Source organism: Phyllostomus discolor, chromosome 13, assembly GCF_004126475.2.
Source record: "Phyllostomus discolor isolate MPI-MPIP mPhyDis1 chromosome 13, mPhyDis1.pri.v3, whole genome shotgun sequence".
In the NCBI taxonomy this organism is placed as follows: Eukaryota; Metazoa; Chordata; class Mammalia; order Chiroptera; family Phyllostomidae; genus Phyllostomus; species Phyllostomus discolor.
The window spans coordinates 25,986,866-26,007,312 of NC_040915.2; the positions used below are offsets into that span (position 1 = coordinate 25,986,866).

Genomic DNA, 20,447 nt, shown 5'->3' on the forward strand with positions numbered 1-20,447 from the left:
AGCAGAGGCCGTATTTGAACCCAGGTCTGTGCAGCCAAGCTCTGTGTCTTATGCTGCTGACCAGCCTGTGCCGATCAACAGCTGGACACAGCGGTTGGTGTAGACGACAGTGTTAGGCAGGCAGGGGTGTTTGGAGGTGGGGGCCAATTGCATAAGCAAGCATTTTAGGAGTCCGGGTATTTGTGTCCAATGCCTTTGATGCCCTTAGGCAAACTCATCATCACGAAAAGTGCAATTGGATATCGAGGACCCCTCCCAAGGCTTTTGTGAAGATCAAATGAGATCAGGCAGCACTCAGAGCCTCACGCGTGTTCAGTGCTCAGTGAATGTTCCCTGCTCCCCTGGTTATTACGGCTCGGCCTCTCTTAGAGAAGCTCAACACTGAAGTGGGGGTTGAATGAGAGAGGGTGGCATCCTTTTGCAGCCAGAGAAGCACTAATGGACGAGCTGTTAGCACACAGGGCCCTGGGGTCCAAAAGCACACCTGCCCTTTGCCTTGGCCCCACCCTGCTCACACGGCCCAATAGTCCTCAGGCAAGCCCTCCCCTCTTTGAAGTGCAGTCCCTAGCAATTAAGATGAGAAAAGCAGGAGGTCTCAGCTGCCTCCTAAACATGTATCAGGGAATCCCAGGATCATTCAGGCGTTTAGTGACCCAATACTCGATTAAACTGGACCAGCCTATGTCCAAGTGCAAAGAGAAGCAGCCCCTTTGGCTGGTCCCGGGGAGACCCAAGGCTTCTGCACAGCTCCAGGTCTCCCCCCCATGGCCCCAAGGGCTGGCCTGCTGTCTGTGTGGTGCCCACTCCCCCTGAGGAGCCTCCCGTGACCCATCTCCAGGCTGAGCCGGAGGACATCGAAACTCACAAAACAGAAAAGAGTCGCCACCAGACAACATTTCAAATCTCAATTTATTTTAATTAAATACAAACAAGGAAAAAAAGGCACCATGGCCCATTCAAGTATTTTGCATAGATGTAGAAATATTGTAAACAATTAATAGGTGGACAAGAGAGAAGAGGATCTGTTTTCCACGAAGAATCTCCCAAATAAAAGAAAATTCACATTGCCCTGGGTCCCAGACGCGTACACACGCACGGTGGGTGGTGTGAGGATGTGGGGGAGGGTCACTTTGGGGGCACCTGGCTTGGATTCTGCGGAACCCCTCTTAGCACCTTTCTGGCTGACGTCCCTGTCCCATCCCCGTGGCTTCCTTGGTGTCCAGCAAAGCTGTTACAGGTGCATTTCACACAGTCACTGACTTAGAACTGGCTCCCCATTTAAAGATTTAAATATGCAAGTCTTCTACCCCCGGGCCAAGTAACAAATTAGGACAGAGGTAAGGGGGGGGCTTTATTCAAAAGGATTATTGCAAGAGAGGGCGGGGACAACTGCAGTAAGACTGAGGGGCCACTGCCATCCCAGGAGACCTGCAGACCTCACCAAGCTGGGGCAGAGAGGGGCTTTTCTTGCAGAGGGAGACGTAAACAAGGCTACAAGAACCCAGGGCGAGCAGGCAGTTCCCACCGGGAGCCAGGTGCCTGGGCTGAAGTTCCCGCCAAAATAGGCGGGGAGCCAGGCGCTGTCTCCCCGCAAGGTCCCCTGAGGTTTACATTTCAGCGGTGGCTCCCAGGCTCTTAAGAAAGACATTTCCCGGGTTGTAAAACTGGCAGAAGACTAAATTAGCTTTTAGGAAGATTTATGCGCACCTCCGTCTGCACACAGGACTGGTTAACTCACCCCACCGAGCCTCCGGAAAGCTCCCCCCTCTTGCCCTCTGACTTGAGCCTGGACCCGCCATCAGCCTGAGCTGACACACAGCCCCTGCCCCCAAAGGCCGGGCACAGAGGCGGTCCCTGACTGCACTTTGAGCCAAGTCCACGCCTCCCTAGAAAAGCAAAGGTTACTTCTTTCTGAGCTTTGGGGTGCAGACAGACCTCACAGCAGCTTGCCCAGGCATTGTCCCTACTGCAATAACCCTTTTGAATAAAGTCCCTCCTTTCTTAGGTCCAGATTTACCTCTGTCACCTCAGAGCAGCCTATGGGCACAGGAGGGAGAAGGGGCACATCACAGCCAGTCTCACTCCTGGGCAGCCACCTTGGCCTGCCGGGATGGCGGTGCCCGGCTCCCTGGACAGAGCCAGGAGTGAAGTGTTAAACAGAACCGGCTGCCAAAAATCTCTCAAAATTTAACATGTCAACCATCTTCCAGTTCACAGTACACTTTGATGGGATGGAGGTGGTATTAAAGTAACAGAAAATAGACACGAAACAAGAAAGCAACAACCCAACTCTCTTCTCATTATGGTTCCAGGGAGAGTGGACTTCAGGTTCACAAGGCTCCAGCAGCCACAGTGGCTGTGGCATTTTCCCTTGCGAGCCTTCTGCCTCCTGACCTGAGGGAGGAAAGCTGGACCAGCCACAGGAACGTCTGTGAGCCATGGGGGTGCCTTTAAGGGGGATGATTTTTTTTGGTGGGGGTCGTTTTCACCTTCACTTTTCTGGGACCCAGCATTGAGGCCTGGGACGGTTGCAGTAGCACACTTCAATGGCAGATTGTCCCCTGACTCAGTCGACAGCAAAGAGAGTCGAGATTGGCCACGGGGGACAACCAGGACCCATGTCAGGGAGACAAGGGCATGAACATCATGACTCCCTGAGGGAAGAGAACCCCGTTTTCCTGAGATCTTCCTAAAGCCGCCCCCTGTGTGTCCCCCCCGGGTGCAGATTCCGAACCTCCCACCTGTCTACAAACCCACGACTGAGCACCTGTTGCGTGCCGAGGACTGGCAGAGGGGCCGGGGGTGGAGAGTGAAAGCTCAAGTCTCTTCCTTTCACTGAGGTTTTCAAGAGCCGCACAGCACCTTTCTGGGGGTGGGAGACAGTGCCAGAGAACACTCCAGAGACAAGTCGTCTGATTTAGCAGAGCACCACACAGCCCTCCTGCCCTGCTCTGGGGCGACCCCCAGGCTGCTCCCAGCTCTCCTTCTGCAAGGGCAGGTAAGGGCAGTGACCAGAGAGAACAAGGGGAAGCAGAACACAGACGCCCAGCTGGGCCCCAGCTCAGACTCCGTCCTTTCAAGACTGCTGACTGCGGACTCTCCGGGGGCCTGCAGGGACAGGTGTGCTCTCTGCTCGGTGACCAGGCCCAGGGACAGGTGGGGGTTCCTAGGGTGCCCGCTCCCTAGGTCACTGCACCTGCTGCTCTTCCCGGGGACCTTACCTACATTTAGGCCAGGGAGTGGGGGAGAGACCTTCACCCCGCTGAGGTCACAAAACACATTGAAAAATAACCAGTGGAGCCAGCCCCGGAGGTGGGACCCTGACACGCAGGTCCCAAGCACCAGGTCCCCAGGAAGTCAGGGCTGCCAAGGGTCCACTCTCCGCGGCACCGCACACGGGGTGGGTCCAAGTGGGGAAGGAGAAATCAAAAGCGCCGGGTACGTGGAAAGTGCAGAAGAGAAAACGAGAGCAACCAAGGATCATCGAGAGTCAAGAGTCGAAACCTTTGGCATTAGGGCTCAGAGGAGGCCTGGTGCTCCCCCTGCTGTCTACACTGCCTACAAATAGTACCTGTCTGAGTCGGAGTGACCCGTGTAAATATGGGAACGTCGGGGTTTGGGGGCAGTGAGGAGGGGACTGGATTTGTTCACCTGGCTGCAGAGCCAAAAGCTGTGACCCCAGCGAAGCCCTGGGCAGGGACACAGCAGTGGCTGGTGTGACCCCTCGAAATCTCGGAGCTACAGAGGCTGGGTACATACGCGCCCAGCCTCTGTCTAGCTCGGGACCTTCGAGGAGGACAGAAGCAACGGAAAGCTCTCCTGCTCACCCCCCCTGCCCCCCCCACCACAGGACAAGCAGGGATGGCTTCTCCAAGCTAAGTCCTGACCTGAGGGGCTGAAGGGGACTTTCCCCAGCTAGGCTTCTTGGCTCAGACGGCGGGCCAGGGACACCTCTGAGGTGAGGGGCCGGGTGAAGGGAGGCTGGAGGAGAGGCTGCCATTCATCCTCTCCTGCAGGGAAGAGGTCCCACGTCGGCACGCCCCTCCCCCCACCCCTGGGCCAGTATATTGCACAAAACAACACTTGGATGCTATTGGATAGTGGTCCCTCTGGGCCTCCGAGGAGACTGGGGAGGCGCTGAGTCAAGAAGGAGATTTTCAGAGATGCCGTGGTTCCAGGGGGAGGGGAGGAAGGGAGGAGGGCTCAGAGGCGGCCAGACAGGCTTCTTCCAGACTGCGGTGTTCAGAGTCCTCAAGGGAAGGGAGCAGCCCCTCAGGCAGGTCTAGATTCTGGAGCTCGTCATCCCCCCAGCCCTGTGTGACCTGTTGTCAGGAAACTGTGGGGAGAAAAAGAGGGGAGGGGGACAGACATCAGCTACCTGCTGATCGGGGGGTCAAGGGGAGCCGTCCTCTGGGTTTTGACAGGTCAGATGGGTGACAGCTGGCCGGTGACAGGAATGGTGTCCCGTGGAAGTCTGTGACGTGTCTGCTAGACCATCAGTCCCACATGACGGTGCCCCTACCCCGAGCTGACTGACAAGTCATCGCCCTGCCTCTCCCCCAAAGCTGCAGCTCAGTGCACAGGTCTCCCAGGGCCCCCTGGGAACACAGGGAGTCAGCCAGTCTCCTTGCCTCCCCTGCACCCGACCCCTGGAACAGCCACTGGAGACGTCAGCCCAGGGAAGAAGTCCTAAGAGCAGTCATTTGTGCATGTCCTACCCCGGGCTGGAAGTTCATGTAAATGAACTGCCTTGACCTTCACAGCGACCTGGGGAGGCCGGCACCACGCTTCTCATCGCCTCCCACCAGGGAAGGAAACAGACTCAGGAGGGTGACTTGCTCAGGGCCACCCAGCCAGCCCCTTGCAGATGCAGGTGTGAAGCCATCATGGCTCAGGTTTCTAAGCATCACCTTTCACAGGGAACAAAAATCCCCTATCGCCTATTTAAGGGAGAATCACACAGATACCAAGAAACACTAAGCTTTTGTCCTTGGCCTTTGTTCTGGAGGTTTAGCCCTACCACAAGCCGCATGAACTCCAAGGTTTTCTCAACTGCGGTCTTGTCCCCTGGAGCCCTCTGGCTTTAGCTTTTACCTCGGGGGCTTCTGCAGACTCACCTTCGGGGCAGGTGCTCCCAGAGGCCGGGGGTGCTGAGGGACAGGTGCAGTGGGCAGCAGGACGGAGGCGCCGCCTGGCCGGGGGAAGTTCTTGCGGCCTGGCACTGGGTTAGCTGGGAGAGCCTTCTGGGGCGGCCGGGGCCTGGAGAAATCCTGGGGAGAAAGCCACAAGCCTCACTCAAAGCCCAGGGGGGCCTGTTCAAAGGAAAATGTTCCCACTATAATTACGGACCAAAATCAGATGAGAAAGGGGATTATACCATACTCTAGGGTCCTGTTTAAAAAGAAGTTGTATGCCTATGTGTTTTAATGCTCGGGAAAATGCCTTTTGGAGAGCAAGTTGGCGGTATCTGTTAAAATGAGAAAGGACCATTCCCTGATCTAACAGTTCGACTCCCTACTACCCACGTTGGAGAACTACCTGCACGGGTCCACAAAAGTGAAATGACAAGGACATTCCGCGCAGCACTGTTTGTGACAGCAAAAGAAACAACAGATACCATAACTTCCACTGACAGACACATTATTGAATGTATACGGTGACACAGGATGCAGCGTTTAGAAAGAATGAAGAAGTTAATATGCGCTGTGTGGGAAGGGGACCAAGTGTCATGAAGGCACAAGCTACACAGGACAGTTTACACCATCACAGGTGGCCCTTGCACCCCTGCCCCCATGTAACTGCAGCCGGAAAGTTGGGAGGCACACAGACCGAATGGGTAACAGGTTAGCGATGGGGTGTGAGTGGGGAGGGGGCTCGCCCAGGTGAACACGAAATTTTTCCAGGAAGACCGTACGTGTCTATTACCTGGGCAAAAAAAAAAAAAATAAGACTGAAAAATGACTAGTTCACTATGGGGGACACAGAAAAAGGAATCCTTTTCTCTCTGCGTTTGTATCAATCACCCTCATACTTCATCACCTTCTCACTAAGTCCTTCTCTGACCACCTTATTTAAAATTACAACCCCTCCACGCCTGGCCACCCACAACCGACCTACTGCCTGGTGCCCTGGGGTGACACCATCCTCATTCAACGAGCCTCCGGGGTGGGCTGTTTAGGAGCCACGGTCTGAACCCACTGCTCCCTGGTCTCCGCCCACGCTCCGTTCTCCCTGCACACCCGCATCTCCACGTGTCACTTTCTCCCCTCGTACACCCTTTCTCTCCTCTCCCTCTGCCATGGGCTCCCTAAGATCCCTATGTTGTAGCCCCAACCCCCAGTGCCACAGATGGGATGGTCTTTGGAGACACGGTTTTTAAAAAGGTGATTAAGTTAAAAGGAGGCCCTGATCCAATCCGATCGGTGTCCTTAGGAGAGGAAATGCGGACACACACACACACAGGGAGACCCGGGGCACGCACGCCCAGGAAGGACCGTGTGAGGACACGGGAGAGGCCCAGGAGAAAGGCCTCGGACGAAACCACATCTACTGACACCTGGAGCTGTGGACGTCCAGCTTCCAGACTGTGAGAAAATAAATTTCCGTTGTTTAAGCCGCTCGGCGGTGTCTGCTGAGGATGCCAGAGCAGACTAATGCCCTCCGTACTGTGGCTCCTCCCCCTTGCTCCCTCTCGCCCACCCGTCCTCTGGCTCCTCCCCCTCTTCCCATTCACTGTCAGTCAGCCTCTCCCTTCCCTCCTGCACCGCTCCTTCCTCCCCCGGCCCCAGTTGGGAAACGTGATAGCAGAGGCTTCGCCTTATCAGCAAACCCAACCTGCTGCTCTCAGCTCTGCCGAACTGCGACACCGCCCGCCTGTGTCCCAGGGGCTCTCCAAGACCTGCTGCCAGCACCACGGTCGTTAGGTTCAGAGACAGGCTGGGCTCCCGTGGAGCCCTCTGGACGGTGCCCAAGAAAAGCAGTCCCGGGAGGAAAATAAGCAAATCCCCTGCTCCCCGGTGGGGTCACACCCAAAATACACAGTTCGACTCGGGAAGGCAGCAGGTCCAGCCACCGCCCTGGAAACATCTGTGCGCGTGCTGCGGGCGCTCTGCCAGCAGCTACGGCTGCAGCCGCCGGAGCCCAGACACGCGGGGTGAACCGGCAGCCGAGCTCTCCCGGAGCACCCTGCCCCACAATGAGCCAGGTCTCACGGGACCTCCTCGGTCAGAGGTCCTAGCCAGTGGGAGACTCTGACAGGTAAAGGGTAGGGGTGATTCCTAAGATGAGAGAAGCGTGGGGCCACCAGACCCAGGCTTTGGGGGTCAGAGAGGGCTTCTCGGGAGGCAGGGCATCTCAGAGGAGAGCTGCACACGAGGGGGAGCTGGGTGTTTGGAAGGAGGAAAGTGCACCGCGCAGCAGGAACAGCGTTTGCAAAGACCTGGGGAAGAGAACAAGGCCTCGGGGAACGGAAAGCAGCTGATTTTGGGTGGAAGGTGGGTAGTGGCCTGTCACAAACTAGGCCAACCCGGGAGGGAGTCCTCCGTCATTCAGGGGTTGCCTGGAGAGGGCATCTCCCCACAGCCTTTGCTCTCACCCTGTAGCTACCAGAAGGCAGAAACGGCAGTCAGCTCAGACTCGGTGAGTTCCATGTTCCCAGCCTTGGTCACTGTCCCCCAAACCCCCGCCCTGCCGTTGGCAGTGGCCTTAAAAGCAATGAATGCCGCCAGCCCAGGGTTGCTGAGAATTCACTTACCTGGGAGAGGATGCAATTTGGTGGGGGGGGCATTGGCCGGTTTGGGGGTGGCCTCCTGGATGACTCCTTCCTCTCTACTTGGGACCCGGCCCCTGGAGGATTCCTAGGAGCCCTGATGAGGTGTGCTGGCAATGGCATGGGAGGGGACCCGCCATGCAGATAGTCCGGAGGGGGCCGGGGAGGAGGCTGGGGGGGCTTCCGTGGGGTTTCAGGGGTGTTGGTCACCTGTAGGCATAAGACAAGGAATGCCTTAAGACAAAGAAACCCTCAGTGCACTTAGGAACTCAGGAGCGCCCTTGTGAGATGACAGAGGCCGAAGGAGAACAGGGTGACTTGCTAAATCCCGGGGATCCCCGAGGTCAGAACCTTTATAGTCCTCAGGGGACATCAGAACCAACTGGACGTCTCTGATGCCGAGGAAGTGGCTTTTATTACCAATCTCATGGGCCACAGAGGCTCTTAGGGAAATCCAGTAGGGTCCTGAGGATAAAGGAAAAGTAGCATTCAAGGTGCAAAGCCCTTACCTTGCGCTTGCCCTGGGGGGTCTGCAACTTGAACGTTGGGTTGGCATGACCAGTTCCACTGTTCTGAGACACCCTGAAGGGACAACTGATAACAAGGAATGGGGAGAAGATGGGAAGAGGGGGTGATCATTGAGAGTCGGTGCCTGGCCCCTCTGACGCAAACATGGCCAGTAAACAGCTGGACCTTCCCCCCAATCTGCTCTGGAGGAAGTGGGATTGGTCTCCCTGAACCCCAGCTTCCTGGGTGTGAAGACGTGTGTGGCCAATGGAGAGCTCCCAGGGAAAAGAGCTGGCTTTATACGAAGCCGAGTTTTCCTCGGCACCTTCTCTTCACCCTTTTAAGACCTTTCTCCCCCAAGGAGACAATGGATGTCATCAGCCACCAGCTAACAGTTCCCCTTAGGCACTGAGTCACAAGGACCTGGGCTTTAAAATCCCTTCCAGGACAAGTACAGTTTAACACAGGACTCAGAGACCAGACACCTTCCCCATCCCAGGGAATGAATAGCTTTAAAAAAATAAAAAAGACTTAGTCTTTGTCTTGAGCTGATGCCCAGCTACCCCTGGGAGTGTCTTGGGCTAGTCGTTCTCTCTCCGTTGCCTCAGTTTCCAGCTCTTTCCATAGGGAGCAAATCAATTAGATAAAGGGTGGAAAACAGATGTCTTCAACTTGACTTGGGTGGGGGCATTCTGCTGAGAAGGACTCTGATGCGGAGACCAGGCTCAGCAGAGGACACGCACAGTAAGGCCAATCAGCACTGTCTGCCACGGCCTTGGACATGGCCGAGGGGAGGAGGAACATGCACCCTGTGTCGCCTTCCCTGAATGAGACCCACCGCCATACCACCAGCGGTTTCACCTGGGACCGCACACAGAAAGCTCTGTGATCCGCAATGCACCCCAAGTCCTTCACGGCACTCCATCCTACCTGAACTGTTGCCTCAGCTTGGAGGGAAGGGTGAAGGGCTTGAGTTGGCTCAGTTTGCTCTTCTGCTTGCAGCAGTGGTACATCAGCACCAGGACCACCAGCACAAAGATGGCCGAGAACACTCCGGCTAGCACAGGGCCCACACCTTCCGGAAGCAGAACCAAGAGGCTGAGAAGCTGTCGGCACCACCACGGTGGGTTTCAAAGAACCTTTTCTGACTCTTCTTCAGATACCGATTTGCATTTAATATGCATTACTTATTCTAACTTAAAAATGATCATAAAGGTAATTTTTAAAAGGCTTGGAAACCAAAAGGTTAAAATCCTTGAGATGCCCAGTGGAAAAATGCAAGTTTTTCTGAGTGGCTCACAATTTTAAGCTTTGTCCATCTAGCAAGGGTGTCCGGCCTGCAGCCTGTGGGCCACATGCAGCCCAGGATAGCTGTGAATGTGGCCCAACACGAAAGTCACAGATTTCCTTAAAACATCATGAGGTGTTTTTGCGATTATGTGTTGCAATGTGTTAAATGTGTGGCCCAAGACGACTCTTCTTCTTCCAGTGTGTCCCAGAGATGCCAAAAGGTTGGACACCCCTGGAAGGGGATCTAAACCATTACAATGTGCTCTAGGTTCGCGATTACTTTTAAGTGGCTGAGGAGGACTGATTGCCACGCCACCCCACCCCCAATAGGATGAGATCATTCAATAGCCTACAGTCTATCTTATTCTCTCTCTTGCTCTGAGAGGATTCACTCTACCCAGTAGAAACAACAGAGGAAGAGCAACTGAGCTGAGCCCCACACCGGGCTGCCAGATGCAGCTGCTCCTCCCATCTGGCCTCTCTTTCTTTTGTTCCCTCGTCTGCAAAATCTGGAAAATGAAGCTGATTCATTATCCCCCTACAACAGGCCACCTGCCCCCACAGCACCCACCCCTCCTCACAAAGGTGGGCAGAGGCCCCGAGCAGGCCAGGCACTCACCCTCGGTGGGCATGGGCCCACTGTCGATGCTGCCCCCCTGGCCGGGAGTGTCGCAGAAGGGCGGGGCCCAGCCCGGGAAGCAGTGGCAGTTCTGGTTGTTGTTGCAGACCTGGAGGGAGCGGCGGGAAGAGGCATCAGCACCCTGGAGAGCTCCGGCCTCCCACAGTGCGGGCACCCCAGCTGCCCAGCCCCACGCCCCTCTGCAGGCATACCCCGTGGCCATTGCATTTCTTCCCGCAGCCTTCCATTTCAAAGAAGGAGGTGTTCCTGCACTGTCCCTCGAAGCAGACCTGCAATGAGGAGGAAACCGAACTGTCAGCTCAACCTGGAACACACGGGGCTCGGAAAGGCAGCCCACTTCAGGCTCCTGCAGTGAACGTTGGAAAACCGGAAAAGCCAAGGACCAGACAGCGGTTAACTAAATCCCTCCTTTACCTTTGTGACTAGTGAGAAAACAACACACAGTACATTGTGAAGTCACATCCGATAACAAATGTGTTATTACATCCTATATTATCGCATGTCGGTTGTATGTCAGTTACTTAACTGTATATCCTGTACTAAACCAACTATGAAGCTTAAAAATGACGACAGCGACAGCAGTCTACTCTGTGCCAAGTGCTCCCTACCAAGTGTTTCATTTGTTTTTTTTTTTTAAGAACGTCATTCTCATGGTTAACATAGAGATGGGTGCCACTCTTTTCCCCAGGCTTCTCTAACTGCTGTTCTAGTCCACTGCTTACTTCACATGATTATTAACGACGAGGACAAAAGTGACCATGATAATGGCCAGCCCATCCAGGCGCAGAGGTGTTGGGCCAGCTGGGCTTTGAGCCTGGGTGTCCCCCTTCAGCGCTCATGCTGCTCGGTCACTGCCCTTGTTTCTCGGTCACTGTCATGCTTCTCAGTCACTGCCTTCTGGGTCGCAGCCCAGCCCCTGAGGGAAGCTGCAGGAAGGGACTCACATGGTTGTGACCACACTTGGTTCCGGTCATCACCAGGCCTGGGTCCAGAATGTCACCCTCCTCCCGGGGACTTCGGTAGACGTGGGTGCCCCGACACCGGATCTGCCTCCCATTCATGACGATGGTGGTGTCGATGGACACCGCGTTGGACTCCAGCGGCCGGGCCTCAGAGCTCTGACACTGGATCTTCCCACACTTGGCATCCCTGGCCCGAGAGAGGGAGAGAAGGAGGGCCAATCAGAGGCTGCGGAACAGCTGGGGCATAGGAGAGCTCAGCTTTTCTTGACCAGGACAGCAGGCTTCCAAGCCTGGGGAAGGGGCAAAGGGGCAATGCGCACGCTCTAGGAACCCACCAGGTGGACCTAGACCGAGGGAAGGAAACAGGAGCCTGGTCTCTGTGCAGATCCAGGCCGAGAGCTGGACATAGGGAGTACTCTTGACTGCAAGGACAATGGCCTGAATGGAGCAGCCTGTCCCCCTATGGTCCTTGTATTCCTTGCACCCAGGTGCTGTGACCAGAAGTTTGGTGCCATTCAAGATTCCCCCTCCCCCCTTACTCTTGGGTTCAAGCGATTTTTAGGCCCTGTCAACCCTCCCTCCTATACATCGACCCGAATTCACACCATCATCCCCTCTTACCTGGACACCAAGAAACTGACCTCTGCTCCCAGTCTCGCCCCACTGGGATCTAATTTCCAAATGGCTCTCAAGTCAAGTCCAAACTGTCTCAACCATGTGATGAAGACTTTCTATGATTTGGTCCCTGCCTAACTATCTGGTCTCATTTCTGAGCAGCCCCCTCTACAGTGCACCCCAACGTTAGACTTTATATCACACTGTTATCAGTTCTCTGACCACCGGTTTTGCACTTCCCATCTCTCTGCTGGGGACCCTCTCCCAGGTACCGGCACCCAACCCACCTGATCCAGCTGGAGGTTTGTACAGCTCCCAGCTCAGGCATGGCTTCCTTTGGGAAACCACCCCCACCCACTAAGATCGGGCTGGGTGGCTCTCTCCACATGCCCAGTATCCCACTGCATTGTTAATTCAAAGTGCCATGTTCTCAACACAGTATCTGGCACACGGCAAACCCTCAATAGATAGGGGATAGGTGAGCAGATGGATAAATAGATGGATGCGTGGTTGGTTGCCTGAAGTGAATGAATGAATGAATGAGTACATGAACGACTGGGTTATTCAGATGAGAGTGTACTTAGCACCCTCCAGAAGGGACCCGAGAAGGCTGACTCCCTGCCCTACTGTGGAAAGGTCCCAAAGGAAGTCTGACCAGCTTTCTAGGAAGCACTGCCCTCCACACCCTCCCCCGGGCTTCCTTAGGGCTGAATGGGGCATTGTCCAGCGATGGGCCTGGGCAAGACGACTGACTCCGAACAATTCATTTAAAGGCCCAGCTCTGGGGCTGGCCAAGCTGCCGGGCTGGGTGGAAGGGAGGAGGACAGAGCAGGAATTGCTTTGTTACCTGCTCTTCTCACGGGGTCCGCTCTGCGACCCTTACCTTAAGCTGCACTTCTTGTGCTCCCCATTCATGTCCTTCCCACAGTTTCCAAAGGTGTCCCCTGCCACATTCACCTTCTCAAAGCAGAGATCAGGGGCAGGCCGGGCTCCTGAGTAGGCAAGCAACATTTATCGGTATACCAGCCAGCTTGAGTAGCAGTCAGAAGCCCCTCAAAGGGCAAAGGCAATTCTTGGTAAAGGGTCAAGGTTAAGAAAGCTTTTTGGGGGAGAATATTCAGCCTTTTCTTCCTAGACCCCCTATTAGCCTGTCCTATTCCTACTCACAGAAAAACAGTTTACATCAGTGCTTTATACTTGATTGAGGTTTTATATCTGTGGGTTTGTATGTTAAGCCTTCTCTCTAATAAAAAAAAAGCCTTGCCCTTTTCCAGGATTTTTAAAAATAGGTAAATACATATGCAAAATTTTAAAGAAATAAAGTATGTCTTGGGAATTTTTCTAACTAGCCATTTCAGTTCTTATTTCTCTACATCCTGGAAAAGTAATCACAATGAACAATGTATCTTCTATAGATACCTATATATCTTCTAGATAGAATTCCTTTGCATCTTGTCGAGATAATTTATCTAGTAAAGACTGACAGCACCGTCTATTCACTGCTCTGTGCCTTGCACTGTTCACTTAACTCACTGCGGGAGACGACCTTACTCAGAACCTGCACAGCTGCCTCCTTTTATTCGGCTGCATCCTGCTCCACTGTATGGCTGGACCAGACTTAGTTTAATTCGTCCCTAGGGTGGATGTGTCTAGTTGTCTCTGTAACCAACAACGCTGCAGCAATTATCCTCATAAATTAATCATCACGTGTATGTTCAAATAGAGTGGGAGGTACATTCCTAAGCAGTGGAATGGACAGGTCCCATGATCAGTGCATTGGAAATTTCTGTATCTCCAAATTGCTCTCCACAGGGGTTGTATCTGGTTCCCCACACTCCTCACACTGCTGTGTCATTACCGTTCTTGTTGTGTTGTCACAGTGCTATTATCACTGTTACGTCATTACATCGACTCTTCAGTCCCTGCCAATCTGATATATAAAAAACGCTATCTTACAATGGTTATAATTAGATTCCACTTAACACGAAGGAGGGTAAACACCTTATAGGCGAGGGTGTTTGCATTTCCGTTTCTCTCTCTACCCTCTGCCCACTGCACTTTTGGATTTTTCTCATCCATCTCCCTGCTCTGTGAACATAAAGCATCGAGGAGCTGGGGGGAGCCTAGTCCACCTTCTCCCCCTGGAAGTCTGCCCTGACCCAAGGGTAGGATCTGGAGATGCTGTTTGGAAGCCAAGACTCAACGCTCAGCAGTGGGGGTGGGTGGGTGGGAGGAGGGCCGCTCAGCGCAGCTCACTTACCAGGCCCCCAAAGTTGCTGGCACTGCTTCTGGTAGGTGAGGCACATGCCATTGTAGCAGTAGGCCTGGCCGCCCTCGCAGGGGGTGCCGTCCATCTGGTAGAAGTTGGTGGGGCAATGGGGAGACTTGCCCGTGCAGAACTCTGGGAGGTCGCACTGCCGGGCCTGCTGGCGGCACAGCGTGCCGGGGGCCAGCAACTGAGCCAAGGAGAAGAGGGAAAAACATCAATGTTTTGCCTGCCCTCACCCCTCCCGGCAAAGGGCTTGGGAGCCTCGCTCTGGCGGAGCAGAATTTCCCATTATGACCATTTTACATGACCTCGCTGGTTCAAACAGGCGCTAGCCTCCTCCCCTGAACAGTGACCTGAGTTGCCCAGGTGTTTTCACAAATGCTAACTCACTTCCTCTTCATAGAAGTAGGTAAGAAATAATATTTATGCAACAATCTACGCCTGACTAAGCGCTTCAGCAATAACACCTACTTGGCTGGAGCTCCTGCGTGAGGGCCCAGGACAAACATTACTCTGTTTAGTTTTCATGACAGTTTTATGCGGTATAATTACCTCTGTTTTATAGATTATAAAGCCTGAGACAGCACAGGTTAATGTGCCCAAACTCTCATGATGGGTAAACGGCACAAGAACCAGGTGCATTAATATGTACACAGAGATACACACAAGCGCACATATTATAAACTCACATATTCAAATATTCAGACCCATGCACACACATATATGCAGACTGTCCACACACACATTTTGCCCTGAACATCTACACGCATACTCCTGTGTGTTCATTATGTGTTCACAGGGTCCCCTCCTCCCCAAGACAGAGGCTGCGCCCTGTCCATCACGTCCACGGCAGGGCACTGGGCTGTCAGGCTGGAACCCTGGGCGGTGGGGAGGGCCACTCACCTTGCACCGGTGACAGCAGGCGCCGTGGGCACACTCGGCCCCCTCCCTCAGGGTGCAATCAGAGGCATTGCAGCAGGGGTTTTCACATTCCTGGGGGGCAACGGAAGAGGGTGTGAGCCTCTGGGGCAGCGGGACCCAAGGCAGGAGTCTGGGGGGGCTCAGGGCCTGCACCCAACTCCCATACCTCCCCACCCCCGCCCCTCCTCACATGCCCCTGGAGCCCTGGGGCCCTAAAAGGCTTTCCCAAAAAAATCACTTTATAGCTTAATTGCTAAGGTAATGTGTATTTACTGTAAACACACACACACACTCATCAGTCTCAGCACAACTCAGACACAACTCCATTTTGAGTGTGGATATTTTTCCAGGCATTTTCCTGTAAACAGAAACGTATACCTATTTTATAAAATCATGGTATCCGAACTGCTCCGTAACGTAATATAATATGCACACTTCTCCTTGTAATCACGTATCCTTCCAACATGATTCTCAGTATAGCATTACACTATACAGGAATTCTGTGATTTGTTTTCTTGCCCCCAGTAGAACACCCCAAGACTCTGTCTTCTATGCTGCCCTCTCCGCGCCCAACCCCCGGCCTTGCTAGCCCATCCAGAGAGGCCATGGGGAGCAAGGACATCCGGCACCAGCTTGAACGCCGTTTTGTCCGCTCCAGGGGCCCGTTTCCTCAGATTTCTCCCACCACCTGCTGCTCTTCTTTGACCCTCACCGGCAGGCCTTTCTGGGACAGGTCTCCTGGGGTTCCACACTCCTTTCTCTTCCTTCCTGCCCTGCTGGTCCTCATTTGCTGACACACAGCGTGAGATTTAAAAGAATGACGGATGGCCAGTGCCTCTGAGTGTCCTCATAACACTCCTACCGTCATCACAATTCACAGTTTTGGACACCGTGCCGGCCCACACGCACGGGACCAACCATCACAGCCTGAGAGGCAGGATCGGTCCCCTTCACAGACGGGAAAACTGTGGCTCAGGCAAGTCCCATGGCTGCTCAAGGCATGCGCCTGGCAAGTGTGGGAGCGGAAGTCCAGCCAGTCTGCCTGGGACCCACTCTGTGCTTATTGGCCACATCATAAGCGTTACTGTGCAGGTTTGGCCTACTGGAGCGACACGTGCCACTGCCTAACTGGAGATCCTCCCGTCTTCCCTACAGAGGGAGTAAGAACACTTCCCTTCCAGTAATCTCCCCCCATCCTGGGCTCCAGGCAAATCCTTCCCTTCCAACATACCCTGTCTCTTCCCACCTCAAGGCATGGCCCCTCCCTGGACTGAAATGTGCCTTCTCTCCTTGCACTCCTCCCTAATTCCCAGTAGCCCTTGGGTACGAGGTCAGAAGTCACACCCCCACCCAAGTAAGGCAGCTCCCCTCATCCTACATAAACTCAAAGTACCTTGCCGTTGGCCCTCCTAGTATTTAGGTACTTTTGCAACTATTTCGTCAATTTGCGCTTCCCTCACTATACTAAATGTGCCACAAGGCCAGGGACAACATCTATTTTTGCTATATTTGTCCTGGGCCTAGCGCTTGACTCAGTAAATATTTGTGGAATCAGCAACTGCTCCAAATATAAGCCAACCGGCTGAGCCCACTGGTGGGCTGGGCTGCTCCTCAACCCCATGGTGCTCCCCGAAACAACACAACACCCTCCCTTCTGAAGGGTCTGGGCCGATCGCTGTGAACTCTCGGTGGTGGGGTAGCAGAGCCTTTAGGCTGGGTCTTGTTTTATTTTGAAAGTTACTTGCTAACATTTAAAAACCAATCAAACCATAGGGAAGGTTATAAAATCCAACAGTCTTTCCCACACACACAGACCCAAAATCTCACCCCCCACAGCTAACTGTTACTCATGCATTCTCCCCCAAACTGTTTTCATGTTAAGGTACATATTTCCACCCTTCCAAAAATAAAGATAAAACTACCTAGTTCTGCTTTTTGCAGAACAACATGTGTCCATTCAAAGCGACAGGGCTATGCCGCATGCTTGTCACACTCATTTTCAAGATCAAAACAGCTCTGCTCCTTCCTCCTCCTAACAGCCCTTTTCAGACTTGACCATACTTCCTGCTTCCTCTTTCAATCATCTCTTCTCTAGGCTGAACAGTACGAGCTTATTATTTTAAACATCCTCATATGGCCCAGATTCAAGTTCATATGACCAGCTGTGTGGCTTCCAGACTAAGTTCAGTGCGTCTGGAAGACTAAAAGGGCCACCTGCAACCGCCCCGGTGAAGCCTGTGGCCTCTGGGTAGATCAGACACCCACTAGGCACACCCCTCCCCAGCTTGGACACACACAGTGACGATGACCTCAAACGGGGCGAGTCTGCACAAATGGCCCATCGTCAAAGCTTGCTCTCCACGTTGTGTTTGTGATGTTATAGGACATGCGCACAACCAAGACACGCTTTTCGTCCTCTTTGGACTGGAGCCTTGAAACGAATGCAGATCCTCCCTCCGAGGCCAGGAAACCTTACCTCTTCCTCCCCACAGTCACACTCTTCCCCGTCTTCCAGGTACCCGTTTCCACATCGCTGGCCTCCGTACAGCGTCCTGGTGTCCGGCAGGTTCGAGAGACACATCCCGCCGCCTGTCTGCAGATACCTGTCCAGCTCCCTTTTGTTGCATCCATTGAACACTTTGGGGAAAGGATGGCTGGAGAGTGAGGCTGGAGTTAGCTGGATGTCTGAGCACCAAGCAGCCAGAACAGCTATCAATCCTGCTGCCCACGGGGCTGGTTCCCCCTAAAGGGACTCAGACCCCCAATGGTGCCATGTACGTACATTCTGCCCTTACCAAACATCATCAATATATTAACTTGCAATTCCTTCCAAGAATTAAGAAATACCAATCACCCCAGAATGGTCTTTTCACCCCTTCTGCACAGAGGAAGTATCTAAGAATCAGAAGCAGCAGTCTCCGCCCTTTGCACGAAGGGGTTGCGACACACAAAGGAGCATAAGTGTTACAATAGGTCTCTTGAGCCTTAGAGCTGAATACAACACCAACCAACCCAAACTTCTTTCTGAAGCCGATATTAGGTAGAGATTTTCCTGGGACAGAAGACTCGGCCAGAAAGGGATGGGGTCGTGGGTTTAATTTATTTTCGTGGAGCCAGTGATTGGATCTCCAGACTAAGGACATGGGCGCTACTCCAAACTCAGCCAGCCAACTCACAAATGCAGGGTCTTTATCACAAAGGGTATAAAATTCCTGGGTCCCACTACTGGGAAAAAGAATTAAAAGTCACGTGGTCCCTGGTAGCAGCTCGGCACTGCCATCTGGGTCTGCAACAGAGCTAGCCTGACCCGTTCTCCAACCCACCTGGACACTAAACACCAAGGGTCTCCCTGAGTCATCAGGCATATCAGCATATCACAAGGACTTTACTGGTAAGCTGCTAAAACTTACAAATAGTTTAAAAACGAATTGGAGTAGGAATTAACACAACTCTAAACGGTTTGTCTACAATATGCCTTTTAGCTTGGGAAAGAGAAGTGGACTCCACCAGGAGCTCACAGAGGTCCGAGCATGACCCACGGAGTTGTTTCCTGTGTGTCACAGCTGAGAGGGGATGGTGAAAACACGGGCCACTGGAGCTCCAAAAAAGCTGTGTTTTCTCTCAGAAACACCGAAACTCCATTTCTTTAAGGAGCATAAGCAAGTCTTAATGGTTTGGGGTGGGAGGAATATAACCTCCCACCACGATGCCTTCCAAGGTAGGACTCGGGTCTTGGAAGAACCCAGTGCCCTCTGCTGAGTGAGTTCAGACACTAAATATAAGTCCTTTGAATAAACTCCAGAATTCTCTTTCAAGGGCTCTGGTTTAAAACCCCTCACAACTATGGGGAGATGCTGCTGCCTTGCACTTGTTTCTCCTGGTAAACACAGCCTGTAAACTCCTGGAGGGGTCACCCCGGGGTGTAGAAATGCTTCTCTTTCTTCTCCTTCTCCACATCAGCACTTTCTATCAGGCCTGGGAAGGGACAGCATGCACCAAGCTCCCTTGGAACGGAGGAACTGAGAACTGTGATTGTTACCAAAACCACTCCTCATCAAAAATTCATGAAGAGAAAAAGACACGTGTAGTCAGGTCAGGTTTGCCATTGAAGACCTAAGACAAAATTAAATCTATCTAGGGTCTCACCAGTACCAAGCCACCTGCTAGGGACCTAGTGCTCCTTACATGCCCTTCCTTTCTTTGCCCTCCTCCCATCTCTTCGGTGTCAAAAGCACATCTCTCTCCAAGTTCTAACAGAGGCTCCCTAGGGCCAGCTGGGAGGAGCACTGGGTTGTGCACGCCCTGCCCTCCGCCCCGTCCTCCCCTTCCTGCCCGACTCACCTGGTGGCGGCTGCCATGATGCACCCACCGTCAGCCTCGCTGGCTGGGCAGCAGTTGGCAGAATCGTGGTTCATGCCGAAGTTGTGGCCCATCTCGTGGGCCATGGTGGCAGCCACACCAATGGAATTCTCAGAGTGGTCCTGCCCAGGGAGAGAGAGATTCAGGTCAGGAAGACTGCTGTCCCCAACCCCCGGCTCTGCCTTTACTTTGGTCAAGCCTCACAGCTCGACAAAAGCCCATGCTTTTAACTACACGCTGCACCTGCCAATCACATGGGATGGACAGAGGACGGACAAAGGGTGGACGGCAGGCTCCGGGATATCTACTGCCCATGTCAGAAGTGATCACTCAAAGTCATTTAATAAGTAGTCACAAAGTCAGAGAAAGTTCAAAAGAAGGCAGTCATTTCCTGACCATGACTTTGAGACAAGCTCTTATTTCATAATGGTACACATAACATGAAACCTAGAAAACATAAAAAATGTTTTTCATCTCTGTCATCTCACTACCCCCCAGCCCACAGTTTGGAAGATATGAAAGACCCAGTGATGCAGTAACGTGATCGCTTCTGGGTTCTCCTGAACTTGAAAACTGGGCATAAACTGCAATCAATGAAAATTCCATCTCTTATCACTTATGACTTCATTTTAAACAACTGCACTTTGTGATGTCAAAGCTTCTCTTTCCTCTCATAATGATTACTTCTGACAAGATGACCTCCTGTCTTGAGAGAGGGTTTCCTGCCTTCTGCAACACCCACATGGCAGCTGAGACTCACCATGTTGACTCCTCCAGACTGGTACACGGAGCACATGGCCATGAGCGGGGCCAGGCCGATGGTGATGCCCTGGAAAGACCTGCCCCTGCAGGAGGGAAGGCGACAGGGTGACTACAGAGGGGACCGAGAGGGCTGTTTCTATGTGCCCAGGAGCACGTGGTCATCATGGTGTCCCTTGACCCTTCTGCCACTCCCAGACCGTTCCCAAGGGGAGAGGCCCTGGTATCACAGGCCAGGTGGACACATCCCAGGCCGCCACACCTCTGACTTCCTCTCACCCACTCTTTCACTGCTCTAGAAAAACAGAAAGAGAGAGTAAAAGGTCACTTTTCCCTACAATATGCCCATAACCCTGT

The 20,447-nt window shown here is 53.2% G+C and overlaps 1 protein-coding gene across 1 annotated transcript in view; it reads right to left on the minus strand.

Annotated features, from left to right (window-relative positions):
* Positions 1 to 891: 891 nt before the first annotated feature.
* Positions 892 to 20,447, minus strand: part of ADAM19 (ADAM metallopeptidase domain 19) — a 78,835-nt gene continuing 59,279 nt past the window's right edge. Inside the window, exons 10-23 of the mRNA XM_028528426.2 lie at positions 20,092 to 20,176; positions 19,314 to 19,453; positions 17,449 to 17,626; positions 14,955 to 15,044; positions 14,043 to 14,238; positions 12,666 to 12,774; positions 11,150 to 11,354; positions 10,397 to 10,474; positions 10,185 to 10,293; positions 9,206 to 9,350; positions 8,278 to 8,362; positions 7,754 to 7,978; positions 5,118 to 5,270; positions 892 to 4,336 (exon numbers count right to left, since the gene is read on the minus strand). Coding sequence (XP_028384227.1) covers positions 4,283 to 4,336; positions 5,118 to 5,270; positions 7,754 to 7,978; positions 8,278 to 8,362; positions 9,206 to 9,350; positions 10,185 to 10,293; positions 10,397 to 10,474; positions 11,150 to 11,354; positions 12,666 to 12,774; positions 14,043 to 14,238; positions 14,955 to 15,044; positions 17,449 to 17,626; positions 19,314 to 19,453; positions 20,092 to 20,176 — 1,852 coding nt within the window. The 3' untranslated portion in view covers positions 892 to 4,282. The remainder of the gene's footprint in view (positions 4,337 to 5,117; positions 5,271 to 7,753; positions 7,979 to 8,277; positions 8,363 to 9,205; positions 9,351 to 10,184; positions 10,294 to 10,396; positions 10,475 to 11,149; positions 11,355 to 12,665; positions 12,775 to 14,042; positions 14,239 to 14,954; positions 15,045 to 17,448; positions 17,627 to 19,313; positions 19,454 to 20,091; positions 20,177 to 20,447) is intronic.